At 25.3% G+C, this 16,572-nt stretch overlaps 6 protein-coding genes across 11 annotated transcripts in view; 3 read left to right on the top strand and 3 right to left on the bottom strand.

Moving 5' to 3' along the window:
* Window positions 1-1,766, top strand: part of LOC124946590 — a 48,356-nt gene extending 46,590 nt beyond the window's left edge. For 4 of the 5 annotated variants that reach the window (XM_047487459.1, XM_047487458.1, XM_047487457.1 and 1 more), the window contains 3 exons: window positions 1-22; window positions 149-247; window positions 430-1,186. The exon at window positions 1-22 is cut by the window's left edge and continues 176 nt beyond it. In XM_047487459.1, coding sequence (XP_047343415.1) covers window positions 1-22; window positions 149-247; window positions 430-554 — 246 coding nt within the window. In that variant the 3' untranslated portion in view covers window positions 555-1,186. Of the gene's footprint in view, window positions 23-148; window positions 248-429; window positions 1,187-1,320 lie in introns of those variants that run through there. The other variant, XR_007100136.1, reaches the window with a different exon arrangement.
* A 390-nt stretch (window positions 1,767-2,156) lies between these two features.
* On the bottom strand, window positions 2,157-3,473 carry LOC124946598 (bifunctional transcriptional activator/DNA repair enzyme Ada). The gene is made up of 2 exons (XM_047487474.1): window positions 2,991-3,473; window positions 2,157-2,881 (listed from the first exon to the last, which is right to left on the bottom strand). Exon 2 carries the CDS (start codon window positions 2,771-2,773, stop codon window positions 2,189-2,191), a length of 585 nt encoding a protein of 194 aa, XP_047343430.1. The 5' UTR covers window positions 2,774-2,881; window positions 2,991-3,473; the 3' UTR covers window positions 2,157-2,188.
* On the top strand, window positions 3,107-4,958 carry LOC124946592 (putative uncharacterized protein DDB_G0274535). Its single transcript, XM_047487463.1, has 3 exons — window positions 3,107-3,348; window positions 3,477-3,666; window positions 3,759-4,958. Exons 1-3 carry the CDS (start codon window positions 3,244-3,246, stop codon window positions 4,814-4,816), a joined length of 1,353 nt encoding a protein of 450 aa, XP_047343419.1. The 5' UTR covers window positions 3,107-3,243; the 3' UTR covers window positions 4,817-4,958.
* Window positions 4,959-5,069: 111 nt separating this feature from the next.
* LOC124946589 (phosphoglucomutase-2) lies at window positions 5,070-9,279 on the top strand. Of its 2 annotated transcripts, none has more exons than XM_047487456.1 (9): window positions 5,070-5,693; window positions 5,776-6,032; window positions 6,120-6,582; window positions 6,684-6,871; window positions 6,950-7,127; window positions 7,227-7,450; window positions 7,541-7,646; window positions 8,433-8,609; window positions 8,723-8,949. In XM_047487456.1, exons 1-8 carry the CDS (start codon window positions 5,616-5,618, stop codon window positions 8,595-8,597), a joined length of 1,659 nt encoding a protein of 552 aa, XP_047343412.1. In that variant the 5' UTR covers window positions 5,070-5,615; the 3' UTR covers window positions 8,598-8,609; window positions 8,723-8,949. The 2 variants fall into 2 exon arrangements, with proteins under 2 accessions (XP_047343412.1, XP_047343411.1); XM_047487455.1 differs by lacking the exon at window positions 8,433-8,609 and adding an exon at window positions 9,112-9,279 and having other exon boundaries at window positions 5,101-5,693.
* Window positions 9,280-9,784: 505 nt separating this feature from the next.
* On the bottom strand, window positions 9,785-11,321 carry LOC124946597 (elongation factor 1-beta'). Its single transcript, XM_047487473.1, has 3 exons — window positions 11,153-11,321; window positions 10,106-10,542; window positions 9,785-9,995 (listed from the first exon to the last, which is right to left on the bottom strand). Exons 1-3 carry the CDS (start codon window positions 11,230-11,232, stop codon window positions 9,841-9,843), a joined length of 672 nt encoding a protein of 223 aa, XP_047343429.1. The 5' UTR covers window positions 11,233-11,321; the 3' UTR covers window positions 9,785-9,840.
* A 1,436-nt stretch (window positions 11,322-12,757) lies between these two features.
* LOC124946591 (protein SPT2 homolog) lies at window positions 12,758-16,169 on the bottom strand. Its single transcript, XM_047487462.1, has 7 exons — window positions 15,840-16,169; window positions 15,613-15,759; window positions 15,392-15,521; window positions 14,486-14,643; window positions 13,436-14,390; window positions 13,129-13,344; window positions 12,758-13,000 (listed from the first exon to the last, which is right to left on the bottom strand). Exons 1-7 carry the CDS (start codon window positions 15,891-15,893, stop codon window positions 12,915-12,917), a joined length of 1,746 nt encoding a protein of 581 aa, XP_047343418.1. The 5' UTR covers window positions 15,894-16,169; the 3' UTR covers window positions 12,758-12,914.
* Between the last annotated feature and the right edge of the window lie 403 nt (window positions 16,170-16,572).

Below are 16,572 nucleotides of genomic sequence, written 5' to 3'. Positions count from 1 at the left end.
GGAATGAGATTGTATAAAAAAGGTAAATTATATTGAATCTTTATAAATTAAATTGGTAATTTTGTTTATAGATAAATGTTGGTTTTCTTCTTTTTTTTTTTCCCCTCTTTTGTTTTCAATTTCTCACAATGAGATATTTCTTTTTTAGGACAATGTTATGGAAATTCTCCTAGTCCTGCACCAACGCCAATGAAACCGATTCCACGCAATCCTATATTAAGTACAACTCCACGATCTAGATTTTCGGGTAAAAATTTAATGAACACGTTTACGAGATAAAATTTTATATTTAAATTTTATAATATTTTTAAATATTTTTATATTTAAAAAATTTTATATATATATATATATATGTGTGTGTGTGTGTGTGTGTGTGTGTAAAATTTTGTTTTGTAAAATTTGTCTGTAATCTTTTTTTTTTTCACTCAGGTGGAACCACAAGAAGACCAGGAGGAAGCGTTACGTCTTCCGCATCATCGAATAATCTCCAAAGTTATGATTTTATTTTTGTAATGGTACTTGCCGTTTTTCTTAGAATATTTAATTTCACATAATGGATGAACGATACTTTCATTTTAGGAGTGAATAACAATGACCCAATTAGATAACGAAACTCTATATTTACATAGGCTCGATGAACGTTTTATTCTCGACTAATTAAATAAGGGATCGTTTGTAAGTAGAGAATTGCAATATTTAACATGAAACGCTATACATACATATATATATATATGTATAATATTGTATACATATATGTATACATATGTATATATATATGTATGTATAGCATTACGCATTATGGTAAAAAGTGTAGAAAGTTTACAATGCATTTTTATATTAAACTAACATATACTTTACTTACGAGACACGAACTAAAAGAAACGTAGCAAAATCAAAATGCATCAAAAAATCTTCGCAATCTTCACTGGGAAGTTAAAAAAAAAAAAAAAAAGTGTATAGAAACTCGAACAATAACAATGAAATTTTATACGTAGACGAGTCAAAAGACTATTTTACATAAAACTATAAAAATATAAAAACTACTACTATTGTCTATTACTGTAATATAATGACAAAATTCACATTTTCTTTAGATCAAAACCGCCTTGTAAAATACAAATCATTTTCATTTACTAGATATTGTAAATTATCGAAAATACCCAAAGATCTTGTAATCTTCTTATTTCTTGATTCCTGATATAAATCAATGCATTATATACGATGCAAACATTTTATGTAATTGAACATAGTATGTAACATAATTATTTATATAATGTAAGCCATGATTTCTTTATGTTTCATATTTAAAAATTTTTTCAGATTATTTTATATATTTTACAGTCGTACGTTCTATTTAAAAAAAAAAAGAAAAAAGAAAAAAGAAAAAAGGAAAAAGAGAAAAGAAAAAATAAAATGATAAATCATTCAAAATTTCATAATTATATACAAAAATATTCTCATGCAGGCATAATATAGAAACATGAGCAACGATAAGACTGATATATACCTTTGACTTTTACATATTTCAAGAGTATTTTTTTAAGAACAAACTTATGGTCATAACATTTTTCAAAACTATCTGAACAATATACGAATAAATTATAGGAGATTTATGGGATAATGAATCTTTCAAAATATCCAATGCTCATTTATGAAATTATTCAATTATGTAAAAATATATAACAGTACAGTCTTTAAATTCATTTTGCTTAATGCTCTATTTTTAAATATTAATATTCGGTGCAAAGTATAAATTACATTATTCACGAAAGTAAATAAAATATAAATTTTGTGTTTGTTTCAAATTATTATAAGAATATTTAATTGTAATTTTATTTTTTTTTTTTTTTTTTTTAGGTTAAAACATAAATGTATATAATGTGTGTAAAAATTATTTTATTTATTAGCCAACAATAATATAATATAAGGGAAAATATACATGTAAACTTTTTGTTTTAATAACCACATAGTGTACAAAGCAATAAGATTTTTTTTTTACTAATACAATAAAAAAGAAAAACGAAAAAAGAAAAAAAAAAGAAAAAAGAATTTTTTATTACACGGCTAAATTGCATGATAATAAAAATTTGTATTTTAATGAAAATTTATTGTAAAATTTATTGAAAATGAAGGATAATAAATAATAAATAATTTAGTCTTATTAAGTAAATTATATAATTGATAAAAATTAATATGTGTTACTTTCATAGGACAAAATACTTTCTTTGTATTTCACTCCGCAACTATATTTACTGCTACCATCTTTTCCCATGACACGATGACATGGTATTAAATATGCTATTCGATTTTTTCCTATAGCAGTTGCAACTGCTCTTACAGCTTTTGGTTTGTTTATTAACTGAGCGATTTGTTCGTAAGTTGTTGTTTTACCTTTTGGTATAGACATTAGAGCTTTCCATACTTCTATTTGAAAATCTGTTCCCTTTAAAAGTACCAATATTGATTTCTCTTCTTTTTCATTGCTCAAAGTAAAAATATCTTTCATAATATTACTTATCATTTGAATAGAATCTTTTATTATTTTTGACATAGGCCATTCATTTTCTAAATCTTTCACTGCATCAGTGTCATCCTTAACAACAAATGCAAAATGCAATATAGCTTTATCGGTATCAGTTAAACCTATAATACATCTTCCAAAAGGTGCATCATAAAAATCATAATAGATTTGGAACTTATTATGATCCTTTTTATATGTCTCCGAAGATATAGTTTGAAAGGTAATCATGATTTTTTTGATATCACTATGCATATACTTTTAATATTCTTAATATATTTTTCTTACGAGTTTTCAAATTAGTATTTCTCAAGTATCATAAGTAAATTGGATTAATTCAAATTAACAAAATAATTCGATAACCTATTAAAATTTTCATAAGTTTACATGAATAAACTTATCAATATTTTACAAATAATAACATATAAATACATACACATATGTGAATATATGTGTATGTATATATACATACGTTTTGTTTTTTTCACGAAATTCTTATGGCAAAAATAAAATAATTACAAATTTTAATGTGTTTCTTTTTTCCTGCTAACTGTTATAAATATGCTTGCACACTTGCTCCCTCTTCGTATACAATTCATTCATCTTCCATTATACTATGAAAATTCTATTTTCTAACCTAGTATCAATATTCTAGTCATAATAAGACTTTTTTGAAAGAAGTGTCTTTATCAGATTTATTTTAATTTATAAAATTAAATTATATAATGCAAGAATTTTGTCCATTATGCGATAAAAGAGGATTCAGAAGAAGAATAAAAGCTTTACAAATTAATTTTCATGAGGCTATATGGGCATGTGAAGGAGAAGAAGTATATTGTTTCTTTGCTATGTGGAAATATATTTAATCTGATTTAATACTTTATCGTATAAAGTTTATATATCAAGTTTATATATATAAAGGATTTTATAATATTTAAAAATTTTATTATATTTTTAGTGTGAATGGCCATTTGGTCATGCAGACTTTATATTCATCCAAAGGAAAGTTGGAAATACTTGGTCATGTTATTGGGATGATTTTAATTTGAAAACAATGAATAATTATGTACCAGTATCTACAGAATTAACATTATATACACCTCCAGAAACTCCTTCTACTGATTCTGTTTTAAAAGAATTTTTAACAGGTACACAGTGCTCTAACGATAATGCTATTATAAATATTATAAATAATAACATCTGTATTAATGAAATATGAACCAAGATAATTTACTTTCAGATCATGATGGATACTGCTTAAAAAATAATGAATCAGAAAATATTGACAATAAATCTCAAAATGTTGACATGCACGTAGAAGACTGCGAACAGGATCAAATTAATGACCAGCCTTTTTATAAAAATGATAAAAATAATCCCTATTATGAAAATACCAATAATATAATCAGCATAGAAAATGTATCTAAGAAAATACTTTCAAGAACAGAAGAATCTAATTTAAAAGAAAATATTATAAATTCAAAATATAGTTGCAGTACTAATAAAATGAAAAATGACTTAGATAATTGTGTAAGTAAACAAATAGAAAATAACAAAGACACGTCAAATATTAACAATATTAACAAAAGTCATAATGATGTAGAATCTCCTAATTCTACATTAGATCCAAAATTGCAAATAAATAAATTTACTGGAGAAAGTACTACACCTTCTAATTTAAAGGTAACAAGAGTGGAAGTAGATGGTTTACCTATAACTGTTTCTTATGAAGCACCTATATCTCCACTTATGCCTATCACAGTACCTAAAATTAATGCAAATTTTATTACAACAGAATGTGGTAACACCTCTCAATCAATTGACTCCAGTTCTTCTATAACTACATTGAATACAATTCATAAAACAACTAATAAACAATTAAAAAGTATATCTGTAGGTAAACAATATAAAAAATTTGATTTTCATGCCATAAAAAGAAAATCACAGCCAACTGTTGACAATAACGATCAAAGTTCAAACAGTAAATGTTTATCGAATTCAAATGAAGATATTTCTAATATTAAATCTAGTAGATCTAATTTACATTCTAATATTCAAATTCAAAAACAAAATTCACCTGAAACTATTAAATCTTGTCCTTCTTTGGATGTTAATGACAATGCAAAGGCAAAAGTTATCCCAAATGAATCATTGGAAAATCCTACGGTGGAACCTGAAATAAACGTAGAAAATTTATTAAATGATTTACTGAAAAGTGATGATACGTCGGTAGAAGTAAATAAAAATTATGAAATATTAAATAATGATGAAGATTGGATACATTCTTTGTTATATTAATTTATAATGTATTAGATTTTAATTAACATACACAGTACATTATATTTATTATCAAAATGTTATGTAAAATAAATATTTTCGAAGCTACTTCTAAACTCTTTCATTAATTCACTAAAATAACAAATTTCCACCTGTTATGTTAATCATGTCTTGATATACAAATATATATATACATATATATATATATTTATATATACATATATATATTGTTACTTCTTGAAAGGCACGAAAAATATTTTTTATCAATTAAAATATTTTATGATTATCAAAATAAACATTTAAAACTATATATATACATGTAGCTTATATTTTAACAATATTATTTGTATAAAGATTACATTTGGTTAGTGTAGTTAATATAAATACGCTATATCGCGTTTTTAGAGGTTAACGTGAGCGTGATCGTAAAACTTGAAAAATATTTATGAGCGATTTGAAGTTTAGCGGGCAAGATTAAATGTCTTGATAAAATTATTACTTAAGAGATAATATTACGACACAATTTATCAAACGTTGTAACATTACATGAAATTAAAATCAGTACTAAATAACGATTTAACGGTATAAGTGTAATCATCGTATAAATATATATAACGAATGATAGATTGATCTTTGATGATAGTATAAACATTGTTATTATTATATAATTAATTAACAAATTTTTATTTGAAATAAATAAAAAAATCAACTTAACATCAAATAATATATTTTTTTTTTTTATATCTTGTTCTTACCTAATATATCGTCATTAGAAAAGGCCTATAAAAAAATTCTGAAATCAATAAAATAAATATTAATTATGTCTTTTAAACATTCAATAAATACTGGCAATACTATATTGGATGAAAAGATCAATGAATGGTTACAATGGAATCAGGTATTAACTATTAAAATAAATACTTATATAATTTTTGTTCTTTGCACTTATTAATCATATTGTATGTTTTTATTTTATTCAGGATTCAATAGCTGAAAAAGAAATTGAGAATATTATTAATAATGATGATGTCCAACTATTATCTAATCTTTTTCTTAAAAGATTAGAATTTGGTACAGCTGGTCTTCGAGGTCGAATGGGTCCAGGATATAGTCAAATGAACGATTTAGTAATTGTACAAACAGGTCAAGGCCTGACAAAATATTTACTTAGCACTATGCCTAATTTATTACAACAAGGTGTTATAATAGGATATGATGGTCGTCATAACAGTAAAAGGTTTATAAATAATGTAATATATATGTATTTAAAAATTTTAAGTATTATATATTATCTATTATATAACGATAATATATATTATTTTAGATTTGCAGAATTGACAGCAGCTATTTTTATAGCAAATAATATTAAAGTTTATTTATTTTCTAAAGTTTGTCCAACACCGTTTATACCTTATGGTGTATTACAATATAAATGTGCAGCTGGAATTATGATAACTGCATCTCATAATCCAAAATATGATAATGGTTATAAAGTATATTGGGAAAACGGTGCACAAATTGTATCGCCTCGTGACAAAGAAATTCAAAAAAATATATTGGAAAATTTGGAACCATCTGAATCATCGTGGCATATATCCAAAGTATATGAGTCTCCTTTATATAAAGATCCTCTAAATGATATCATGCTATCTTATTTTGAAAGTATTAAAGAAAATGTTCTATATCCTGAAGTAAATAAAAATACTATTCTAAAATTTACTTATACTGCTATGCATGGCGTTGGAAATGATTACATGACTGCAGCATTTAATGCTGTAAATGTTAAGGTATTCATTAAATTTTTTTTTTGACAAAGAGTATTTATAAAATATTACTACTACAAGAAACATTAAAAGAAACAATTTCATTTATTCTTATTATATTGCAGCCATTTATAGCCGTTGAGGAACAAAAATTACCAGATCCAGAATTTCCAACAGTTAAATTTCCAAATCCAGAAGAAGGAAAGAGTGCTCTTGATTTAAGTATCAAAACTGCGAATCAACATTCATCATCTATTATTCTTGCTAATGATCCAGATGCCGATCGTCTTGCTTGTGCAACAAAAACTAAAACGTTAAGAAATATTTTTAAATGTATATAAAGATCGTTTAGTTCTTTAACAATGGAAAAGTATTTTCTTTTTTATTACAGCGGAGAATGGTATATATTTAATGGCAATGAATTGGGTGCATTACTGGCTTGGTGGATGTTACATATATACAAAGTACAATATCCAGATGCTGATATTAGTAACGTTTATATGCTTTCATCTACAGTTTCTAGTAAAATTTTAGCTTCAATGGCTAAAAAGGAAGGTTTCAATTTTGAGGTTTGTATCTTATAAATATTAGATAATGTAAAATGATTTATTTGTGAATTTTAATTTTAAAAATCACATTATAATAATTTAATAATTCAATATTTATAGGAAACTTTAACAGGATTTAAATGGATGGGCAACAGAACCGTAGAATTGATAAAAGATGGTAAAGATGTTTTATTTGCATTTGAAGAAGCTATTGGTTTTATGTGTGGTTCTCTTGTACTGGATAAAGATGGTATTAATGCTGGTATATGTGTGGTTCAAATGGCAACTTATTTAGAAACTATCGGGCTTTCGCTTTATGATAAATTGGAAGAAATATACAACACGTATGGCATTCTTTTTTATCATAGATGATTATTTCAGAATGCAAAATAATAATAATAAAAAAAAGAAAGTTAATTACATTTATTTAATAGGTATGGATGGCATATCTCACTAATATCTTATTGGATTTGTCACAAATCAAACACAATTAAAGCAATATTTGAACGTTTGAGAAACTACGATGGAAATCAAAATACGGTAAGTATATTTTGATAATATACTAATAACCAAAAAAAAAAAGAAATCTATTTCTTATTATTTCTTATTATTTTCTTATTCATTCCTTCCTATTTATTATTATTTTTATTTAGAGTTATATTGTATCTTATACGGTTATTTTCTTATTTGCTTAGTCATTCGCAACACAATATATGCGGGAAAGTTTCTAGTAGAATATATTTAACATTATATGGCTGCAAGGTCAATTAATTGCATGTACAGTAATACATGAGATTGTAAAAGATGGCCAATAGTACTCATACTTTTATTTTACAACACTTAGATTAGTGTAATTATACACATGTGTTAGTAATCGTAGTTCTATTAATTGTTTTTATTCTCGGAATGTTAAATGCAGTGAAACAATATTAATTCTAATATGTTATAAAGGTGTCATTATTAAAATATTACGATGAATAGAAGTTTCTTTTATGGATCTTTCAAATTATAGCGAGTATATATATATATAAAAAATAATAGAAAAAGTTTAGGATTTGATAATGTACATTATAATGTAATTTTATGTAGATAAAATCGTGCAAAAGTAATTATATAAAAACAAATAGTAGATTCTTTTTTTTCTTTTCAAGAAAATTAATTATTTTATAAAATATATTTTTTATATATAATTTTACATTGCTACCAGATTAAAATTGAATGAAATCAGCTTTATTTATTATATAATGAATTATTATATGTTTTTATATATTTTTTCATATAACTTAATTAACGTATAAAAAAAAGCAGCATTTTATTTTGAAGTAGATAAACTGTATAGCAAAAATGTCAAATATGTGGACAGACAAATCAGTGAAAATTTGTCTCGTATTTGTGACACTTCTGCCCTTTTTTCTTTTCGCTGTGCTTGCGATGCCTGTTATACAATCTCTTTATTGCCTTACACCATTTTTTAATGAAACTATAGATTAGACTCTATTATAAGTGAGTACAATATATTCTAATATTTATATTAAAAAAAAAAAAAAAAAATATATATATGTTTGTTTCTGTTATTTATTAAATTTAATATATATTTGTGTGTTTTATATTTGCAGTATCCAACGAGCATTCTTGATGGAAAATATTCTATAATTGGTATTCGTGATTTAACAACAGGTTATGATAATACTAAACCAGGAAATAAAGCTATTTTACCTATTTCCAAATCCAGTCAAATGATTACGTTTACATTTGATAATGGTTTAGTTACTACTTTAAGAACTAGCGGTACAGAGCCTAAAATCAAATATTACTGCGAATTATGTGCATCTCCCAAAGAGCAGTGAGTATTAGTTAACAATTTAAGTAACTATATACATTGTATTATTTAAATATACATATATATTTATTTTAATATATAATAATCTTGTAAGTATCCATTAATAGTTGTAAAAAAGTAATGTTATTATTTTTTTCTTTTCTTTTTTTTTTTTTTTTTTTTTAGAGATATAAACAAATTGAAATGCACACTTAATGAAATGGTCTCTGCTATTGTAGCAGAGTTTCTTCAACCTGAATTTAATGAATTGATACCACGTGATACTTAGATCTAAGTAAAATTATTATGACAATATGAACTATGACAAATAAAAAAAAAAAAAAAAAAAAAAAATCCCAAAAAAATACTGCATAACTAAGGAAAAAACGAATTACAGTTTTATAACTATTATCTTATAAATATGAAGTTTTTATAAAGGTAAAAATGTTTTTAATGATTTTGTTTTGTATTGTAGTTTAAAGTACAAGATGTATTGTAATTCATTGTTTATCATTATTAAATAAGCAGGATTTTATAAACAGTTTTTTCAAAGAAATACGTATCTATAAATTTTTACAAGTTTTATAGATTTTTTATAAAACGTGATGATCATATATATTAACACTTTAATGGCTTGAATATACTAAAGAATTTGTACCTAATTCTGACCAAAGTTCAGTAATAAATGTGACTAAAAGTTGTAGCTTTAAGTTAACTATTATATTATATAATATTATAATATATTAATTATTCAATGCTGTGATGTTATGTGCATCGTTATATGTTTTACTTGATGATATATATATATATATATGTTAGATAGATTTCAGTCAATTGGGTATATTAAATAACAAATATATGCACATATATACAAACAATATTTATTAACTCATTATTAAAATTACTGAGAAGCTTTTAAATTTTATTGAAAGATGCAATGTCGACAGATTGTACTAATTCCTCAAATTCCTGAATTTGTTCCACCAGGAAATCTACAGAAACTTTATCATCCTCTATTACGCATATTATTTGTAATTTTTGTATGCCATATCCCACTGCTACGAGTTTAGCTAAAATCAAATCATCTATGTATTAAACATATACCTAAATATATATCTATATATATATATATATATATAGATATTATTTTAGAAGAAAAAGAAAAGAAATGAAAACTTACAAGCACCCCAAACAAGACCATCCATCTTAATCGATCTAACTGCTTCTTCCATTTTTTTCATGTCTGTTTCATCTCCCCAGGGCTTAACTTCAAGTACAATACTAGACTTAGGAATAATTGCTGGTTTCTTGGATTTTTTTTCGGCATAAGCCTTTAATCTTTCTTCCCTGATCTTTGCTGCTTCTGCACTTTCTTCTTCGTCGGATGCAAACAAATCAACATCATCGCCATCTTCTGCGGTATCTGCTGCTGGGGTTGTAGCTTGTGAAGAATGACTACTATTTGCTAATATAGCAGGAGCCTTTTTCTCTCCTGGAAGTGTGTTTAGATCGTACGACTTTATGTGAGTGTACCATCTTAGTACATGAGGGTTAGAAGAATTGGGTTCTTTTCCCAAAGCTTCAAAGACAGCAACATCGGCTTGAGACGGTTGCCACCTAATATTTAAATGAAATAAATCAATTCCATAATCATCCTTGGCAATTGTTTATTCGTTATTAACAGTGGATTCTTTTTTTTTTTTTATTTTCTTATTTCTTTTTTCTCTCTCTCATTTTTGATACGTTTCTAGTTGAAGGAACATAATAAATCTAAAAATAGTCATAAATGATCGTTCTACGATTAACTCGTACGAAATAGGTATATATATTTATAAAAATTCATAGCCCTAAATTTATATATACCGGCACATATGTGACGGATATATATATATATATATATATATATATGTATAGATATATGTACATCTGGAATAAAGAGAATAATGTTTGTATTCTAAAAAATTATTATCAATCTCTGTCATAATCTTAATAATTTAATAAAAAAATTTCTTTTGTCATTTTGACAAAGAAGGGATAATAATTTTTAACGATGACGTTTGATCATCGATAAACTTATTTTAAAGAGCGATCGTATCGATGCATTCGTCGAAGGTTGTACTATGAAACAGAAAGGAAGCAAAGAAGGATAGGTGTCTCTAAAATGCCGACAAGAGAAGCACGTGTACCGGAACACGGGGGGTTAAAGTTCCTACGAAAGAATACTCACCCTTCGATGTAACTACGATCGGCAAGATAAGCATTTAAATCTTTAACGCCCTTGTCAGTCTTCAAGTCACCGACGGCCATGACGGAGGAGTATTTTATGTATAAATATTTCCACAGATTCAGCAGTAGCAAAATCCCCTTTCTCTGGTTGCCGGAAGAGAGAGCTGCATGCGACCATAAACTCTTATACTTCGATATGGATTACGTGACGTGACGTTGGTTCCGGTTTATTCAAAACCCGCGGAACATCGAACTTTTATTTTATTTACATTGAAATATCAACGATGCTGTTTTCCAATCGCGTATATACTATCAACGGACGAATACATTTTTTTCCGTCGTATCAATCATTCTATTGGATAAATTTTTTTTTTTAATACGAAATCAACTATCGGTATCACGTGACTGACCTATGTTACACTTTACGTATGTAGTACAATTGGAAAATCGTAGATATATATATATATATATACATATATATATATATATATATTATTTTAATAAATACTTTTATTAAAACGATTAACGATTATTATTACAAAGAGAACATGTTTTATTTTGATATTAAATTAGGAAGATAACATTTTATGTATTAGCAAATTAAATATCCTTTTTAACATGAGATATTTTTTCAATTGTCTTGTTAATTGTATTAGGAATATTCTTCTCATGCATCGCATTCGCTATACTTACTATATATATATATATATATATATATATATATACATATATATATTATATATATATATATGTGTGTGTAATCTTACATGAATGAACATTTAAATATTTGAGATATATAAATATTGGCAGTTTTTATAAATTATTCAATCTTACAATGTATAGTATATTTTGTATAAAAATCGAATTCTATTTCAATAATAATAATTTCAATAATAATAATATTAATAATAATAATAATAGTAATAATAATAAAAGAAAAAAGAATAATTGGATAGTTCTTAATAAATGATATTTATATCACATATACAATTTCATACATTCGATTTCTGTATTCAGATCCTTTTATCGGTGCTACAGTAATTTTTTTTTTGAAGAATCTATGAATTTTTTTTTTCTTTTTTTCTTTTTTTTTTTTTTTACAAGAAACCGACATCACTGATAACACATTATGAATACAGATCACAGTATTTCAAGCAATATTATATTCCGAATAAAAGATAAGCTATATTATCATTTCATTACTTATTAACTAGGATTTATATACAACTGTTGAGAAAAGAAAAAAAATACAGTCTTGCATTTATACTCGACCAAATATTATACATAACATGAATAAATGCAATAAATAAATATTTAATGTTTAAAAAATTAATAAATCTTATAAAATTATACATACATATACTAGGAAAAAGTTTACTAGTATATTTTATGTGAAATTAAAATAATTTAATATTTTGTCTTTATCAAAAGTTGTAATATATATTTATAAATTATGACTCGAATTTTATTACTGAAAAAAATTATCATAAAGCATTAAATAATATTTAATAACTTCTCTTTAAAATAATAATTATACGAATGAATAAAATAATCTCTCTCTCAAAAAAAAAAAAAAAGAAAAAAAAAAAAAAGAAAAAAGAAAAATGATATATGAAGTTGATAAAAACATAATAGTAAAAGTATAACAGTGAAATAATTTTTTCATTTAATACAAAAAAAAAAAAAAAAAAGAAGAAGAAAAAAACAAACGTTTATCTAAATAAGTTTGTACTTATCCAACATTGTTAAAAATATACAGCTTACTACTTTCTTGCTTTTTTCTTTAAGAGAGCTTTTCGTTTCTTTTCTAAGGCTTCCATACGTATATCTTCTAAATCTTCCATAATGCCTATATCGAAAAATTATTATGTGAAAACTATATAATAATTTAAAATTAAGTATTATGTAGCATATATATTATTATTATTATTATTATTATTATTATTATTATTATTATTATTAAATTTTTATAATTACCTATTTTTGTAGATACATATTCTTCTTTAAGTTGTTGTGCGAAGTTACTTTCCATTGCTAAATCATCATCATCATCATCCACATTTCTATATTTGCTTTTGTCGTAACCAAATATTTCACTAATATATTTACTATAATCTTCACCTTCTTCTTCTGGACCATCATCGATAAAATCATCCAATTCAGAATCATATTCTTCGTCATCATATATACGACCTATGAAAAAAAGGAAAAAAAATGTGTTTATATAAAACTTTATGATATTTTTCATAAGTTGATAATCATAGAAGAATATTTATCGGCTTACGTTTGTTAGAATTTCCTGGCTTTTTAAGAATCTTTCCAGATGCAATTTTATTTTTAAGTGACTTCATATTAAGCGGAGGAAACTGCTTTGGCTTTTCATTTAACATAGATGATTGCAATTTTTCAGATGTAGGTGCTTGTTTTGTCTTAATATCTTTAGATAAAACTTGTTTGTCTGTACTTTTCGTTTGAGATACGACTTTATTTGGATGTTTAATTAACGATTTTGATTCTTCTTGTTTCAATTTACTTTGTGCCAGTAACAATTTTTCTTTTTCTATAGCTTTACGCATTTCTTCTAACTTACGTTTTTCTGCCTCTAATTTTTTACGTTCTTCTAATAATTTATCCTTCGTTGAATTTTTCCCTATATTATTAGATTTAGTTATAACATTACTTTTTTCACTTAAAATGTTATTATTAGATTTTGTCGGTGCCTTTTTATCCTGTATTGTCGAAGACAAATTTTTATTCTGTACAGAGGAATCTAGAGAAGATTTATCAATCGTTATTTTTGTACTTTTTGGGGCATGTGATTTATTTGACTTATTTATTTCAGATGTAACATTATTTTTTTTCGTTACATCTATTCCTCTGGCCAATTGCTCTTTTCTTTCTCTCCATTCTTTTTCTTTCATATATTCTTTCATTTGTTTCTTAGTCATCAATCTCTCTGGTTCTTCAACCTTTGGTTTGGCATCAATAACTACTGGCTCGTGTTGTTTCTTCTCTGCAAGTTTCAACAGTTCTCCAAAATCCATTGGAGGTGGTGGTGGTTTCTTTTTAGCCTTTTCTTTTCCATGCTTTTCTTGTTCCTTCGTTTTTTTTTCGGGTACTTTTTCATTCTGATCTTCACACTCTGACTCTTTTCTATTCACTGTGGATGATCGTCTTTTTCGTCTATGACCAAGAGAATCTTCAATTTCTTGTTGTTTTAGAGCTTGCTTTACTCTATCCTACAATGGAAATTTTCAATAATATTATCTATGATATTATACATATATTATAAATTAAAGTTATACGAAAAGAAATATAAAAGTAAATATTTTACCTTTGTCAATGCAATATCCTTTACTGTCCTTTTTCCAGTGTTACTGAAAAGAGGCTTCTCAGGAGGCAAATTACTATATTTATTCATTAACTGATTATAAAACGCAGATGCTTCCTGGGAAACATATCCGTAATCATCTTCATCTGGTTGAGAAGGACCTATGATTTAAAATTATGTAATTATATTATCATGAAATATAAATCTTAAATGAATAAAAATTGAGAAAAACAGCTTATGATTTGTAACAACAATAAAGTTCCAAATACTAATAGTACACATAGTACAAAAATAAATATAAAAATTGATTGATAAAAATGTGCAAAATGAACAACGTAGACAGTAAGTTGAGTCACCTCAACTGATAAAATACACATGACAATGCAACATTTATTTTCTATACTTTCTACATCTACCAGTAGAGAAATATATACAAATGCATTCTATGTTTCATCACTTATATATTTAATTTTAATATTTGCAAATCTTTGATTTATAATTCGTTGGCTAACCTTAATCATTCCATTTGCATCTTCTGTCGTATAAATCCGTGAAACTGTTCCACGTCCATTTTGGATGAGAAAACAAGGTATCATATCGCTTCTATTAATATAACCTGCGGGCAAAAATATTGCCCGTTACGTTTAGTAAATTAAAAATTTTCTTAACATTATAGAAGAGGATAGATACTTATAATACCATATCAAAATAATATGGTATTATCAAATTTACGAATTATTTATTACTTGAATAGTTCACGTTTCTATTTTATATGGAACTTTATTATTATTTATTAAATTTGTATTTATGCGAAATGGTTCGTCCTGGTTTTTAGTGATAATGATTTAACAAAAAAAAAAAAAGAAAAAAAAAAAAGGAAAAGAATAAAATAAAATAAAATATACATACCTGCTATAGTAACAGCTGTATTTTCATTATCTATTGCATCTGCTATTACAGATTTATTTGCAGCCTTACATACTTTCAAATGTTTATTTATACGACTTTGAGCTTTATGGTCCCGTAATGCAAGCAAATTCTTAAACAGAGAATTTCAATTATATAAATAATATTTTCTTTATAATAAAATTGAATCTGCAAAGATTTCCTTGCATTAGATATAGACATACATCTCTCTTTTTTTTTTCTTCTAAAACTTTTCTTTTTTCTTCTTCCTCCTTTCTGGCTAAAAATTTTTTTATATTATCCGACAATGTCTTTGATTGTTTATTTTGCTTCTTCGGAGGTGTAAATTTAGTTTGATAACAAGCAACGGACTATAAGAATACAATTATAAACGAGCTATTAAAAAAACTTTTTCTAAATTCATTAGAACGTAGAAAAAGATTCTACTTACTTGTTTATTAATTTCGTTCTTTTGTGCAACACTTAATAATGTACCAAAATCCATTGTTAACCTATCTATTTACCTTGGAAAATATGTTTTACATATGGAAAATATAAAGCATTCTTTTATTGACACATTTATACTATCGAACAGCCAACGAAATTGTGCACAGTGATTCTACGTGTCGTTCAAACCTTCTAAAAGAATCTATAGAAAATTTAGTTCTGATTTGACATTGACTAAGTTATAAATAGTTATGGTTTCTTTCATTGTATTTTTGCCGGAAGTGAGGTTAGGTAACTAAAGGAACATTAAGCCTGTTCATAACCTTTCACTCGAAGCTTATGTGACTGAAGCGACAAATACGGACAAAACATGAACTACAAGTATAATAGAGAGAATTGGAGTTGTAAGGTTGTTCATCATATTTTGTGATTTCAGCGACAGGTATGGACAGAATATGAACTACAAACGTAAACGAGAAACATTGTCATCAACATGCATCTATCTTAACATTTTATAAATTTGCATAGGTTATATCTCTCTCCTTCGTTTATTTTATATATTATTACTGTAGTAATAGTAATAATACAATATAAAAAAAAAAACTATTCCTATAGAAGAAACTACGAAAGAAAAAAAAATAGTGGAGTAGGAGGAAAGGAATTTTAATTAATAGACAGTTTAAAATCGAATTAATTTTTATTTTTATTTTTATTTTTATAAAAATAGTATACAATAT

This window comes from Vespa velutina, chromosome 2, assembly GCF_912470025.1.
Source record: "Vespa velutina chromosome 2, iVesVel2.1, whole genome shotgun sequence".
Taxonomy (NCBI): Eukaryota; Metazoa; Arthropoda; class Insecta; order Hymenoptera; family Vespidae; genus Vespa; species Vespa velutina.
This window is presented reverse-complemented; position numbering and strand designations above follow the sequence as displayed.

Excerpts from the sequence above, each read along its gene's own strand:
- LOC124946592 (XM_047487463.1), top strand. The coding sequence starts at position 3,244 with ATGCAAGAATTTTGTCCATTATGCGATAAAAGAGGATTCAGAAGAAGA. Across the intron at positions 3,349-3,476 it reads GGGCATGTGAAGGAGAAGAA|TGTGAATGGCCATTTGGTCA; the intron begins GTATATTGTTTC and ends TTATATTTTTAG. Across the intron at positions 3,667-3,758 it reads TTTAAAAGAATTTTTAACAG|ATCATGATGGATACTGCTTA; the intron begins GTACACAGTGCT and ends ATTTACTTTCAG.
- LOC124946597 (XM_047487473.1), bottom strand. The coding sequence starts at position 11,232 with ATGGCCGTCGGTGACTTGAAGACTGACAAGGGCGTTAAAGATTTAAAT. Across the intron at positions 10,543-11,152 it reads GATCGTAGTTACATCGAAGG|GTGGCAACCGTCTCAAGCCG; the intron begins GTGAGTATTCTT and ends TTTAAATATTAG. Across the intron at positions 9,996-10,105 it reads TGGTCTTGTTTGGGGTGCTT|CTAAACTCGTAGCAGTGGGA; the intron begins GTAAGTTTTCAT and ends ATTTGATTTTAG.
- LOC124946589 (XM_047487455.1), top strand. The coding sequence starts at position 5,616 with ATGTCTTTTAAACATTCAATAAATACTGGCAATACTATATTGGATGAA. Across the intron at positions 7,451-7,540 it reads TTGGAAGAAATATACAACAC|GTATGGATGGCATATCTCAC; the intron begins GTATGGCATTCT and ends TTTATTTAATAG. Across the intron at positions 8,950-9,111 it reads TGTGCATCTCCCAAAGAGCA|AGATATAAACAAATTGAAAT; the intron begins GTGAGTATTAGT and ends TTTTTTTTTTAG.
- LOC124946598 (XM_047487474.1), bottom strand. The coding sequence starts at position 2,773 with ATGCATAGTGATATCAAAAAAATCATGATTACCTTTCAAACTATATCT.
- LOC124946591 (XM_047487462.1), bottom strand. The coding sequence starts at position 15,893 with ATGGATTTTGGTACATTATTAAGTGTTGCACAAAAGAACGAAATTAAT. Across the intron at positions 14,644-15,391 it reads TACAGCTGTTACTATAGCAG|GTCCTTCTCAACCAGATGAA; the intron begins GTATGTATATTT and ends TTTAAATCATAG. Across the intron at positions 13,001-13,128 it reads ATATGTATCTACAAAAATAG|GCATTATGGAAGATTTAGAA; the intron begins GTAATTATAAAA and ends TTTTCGATATAG.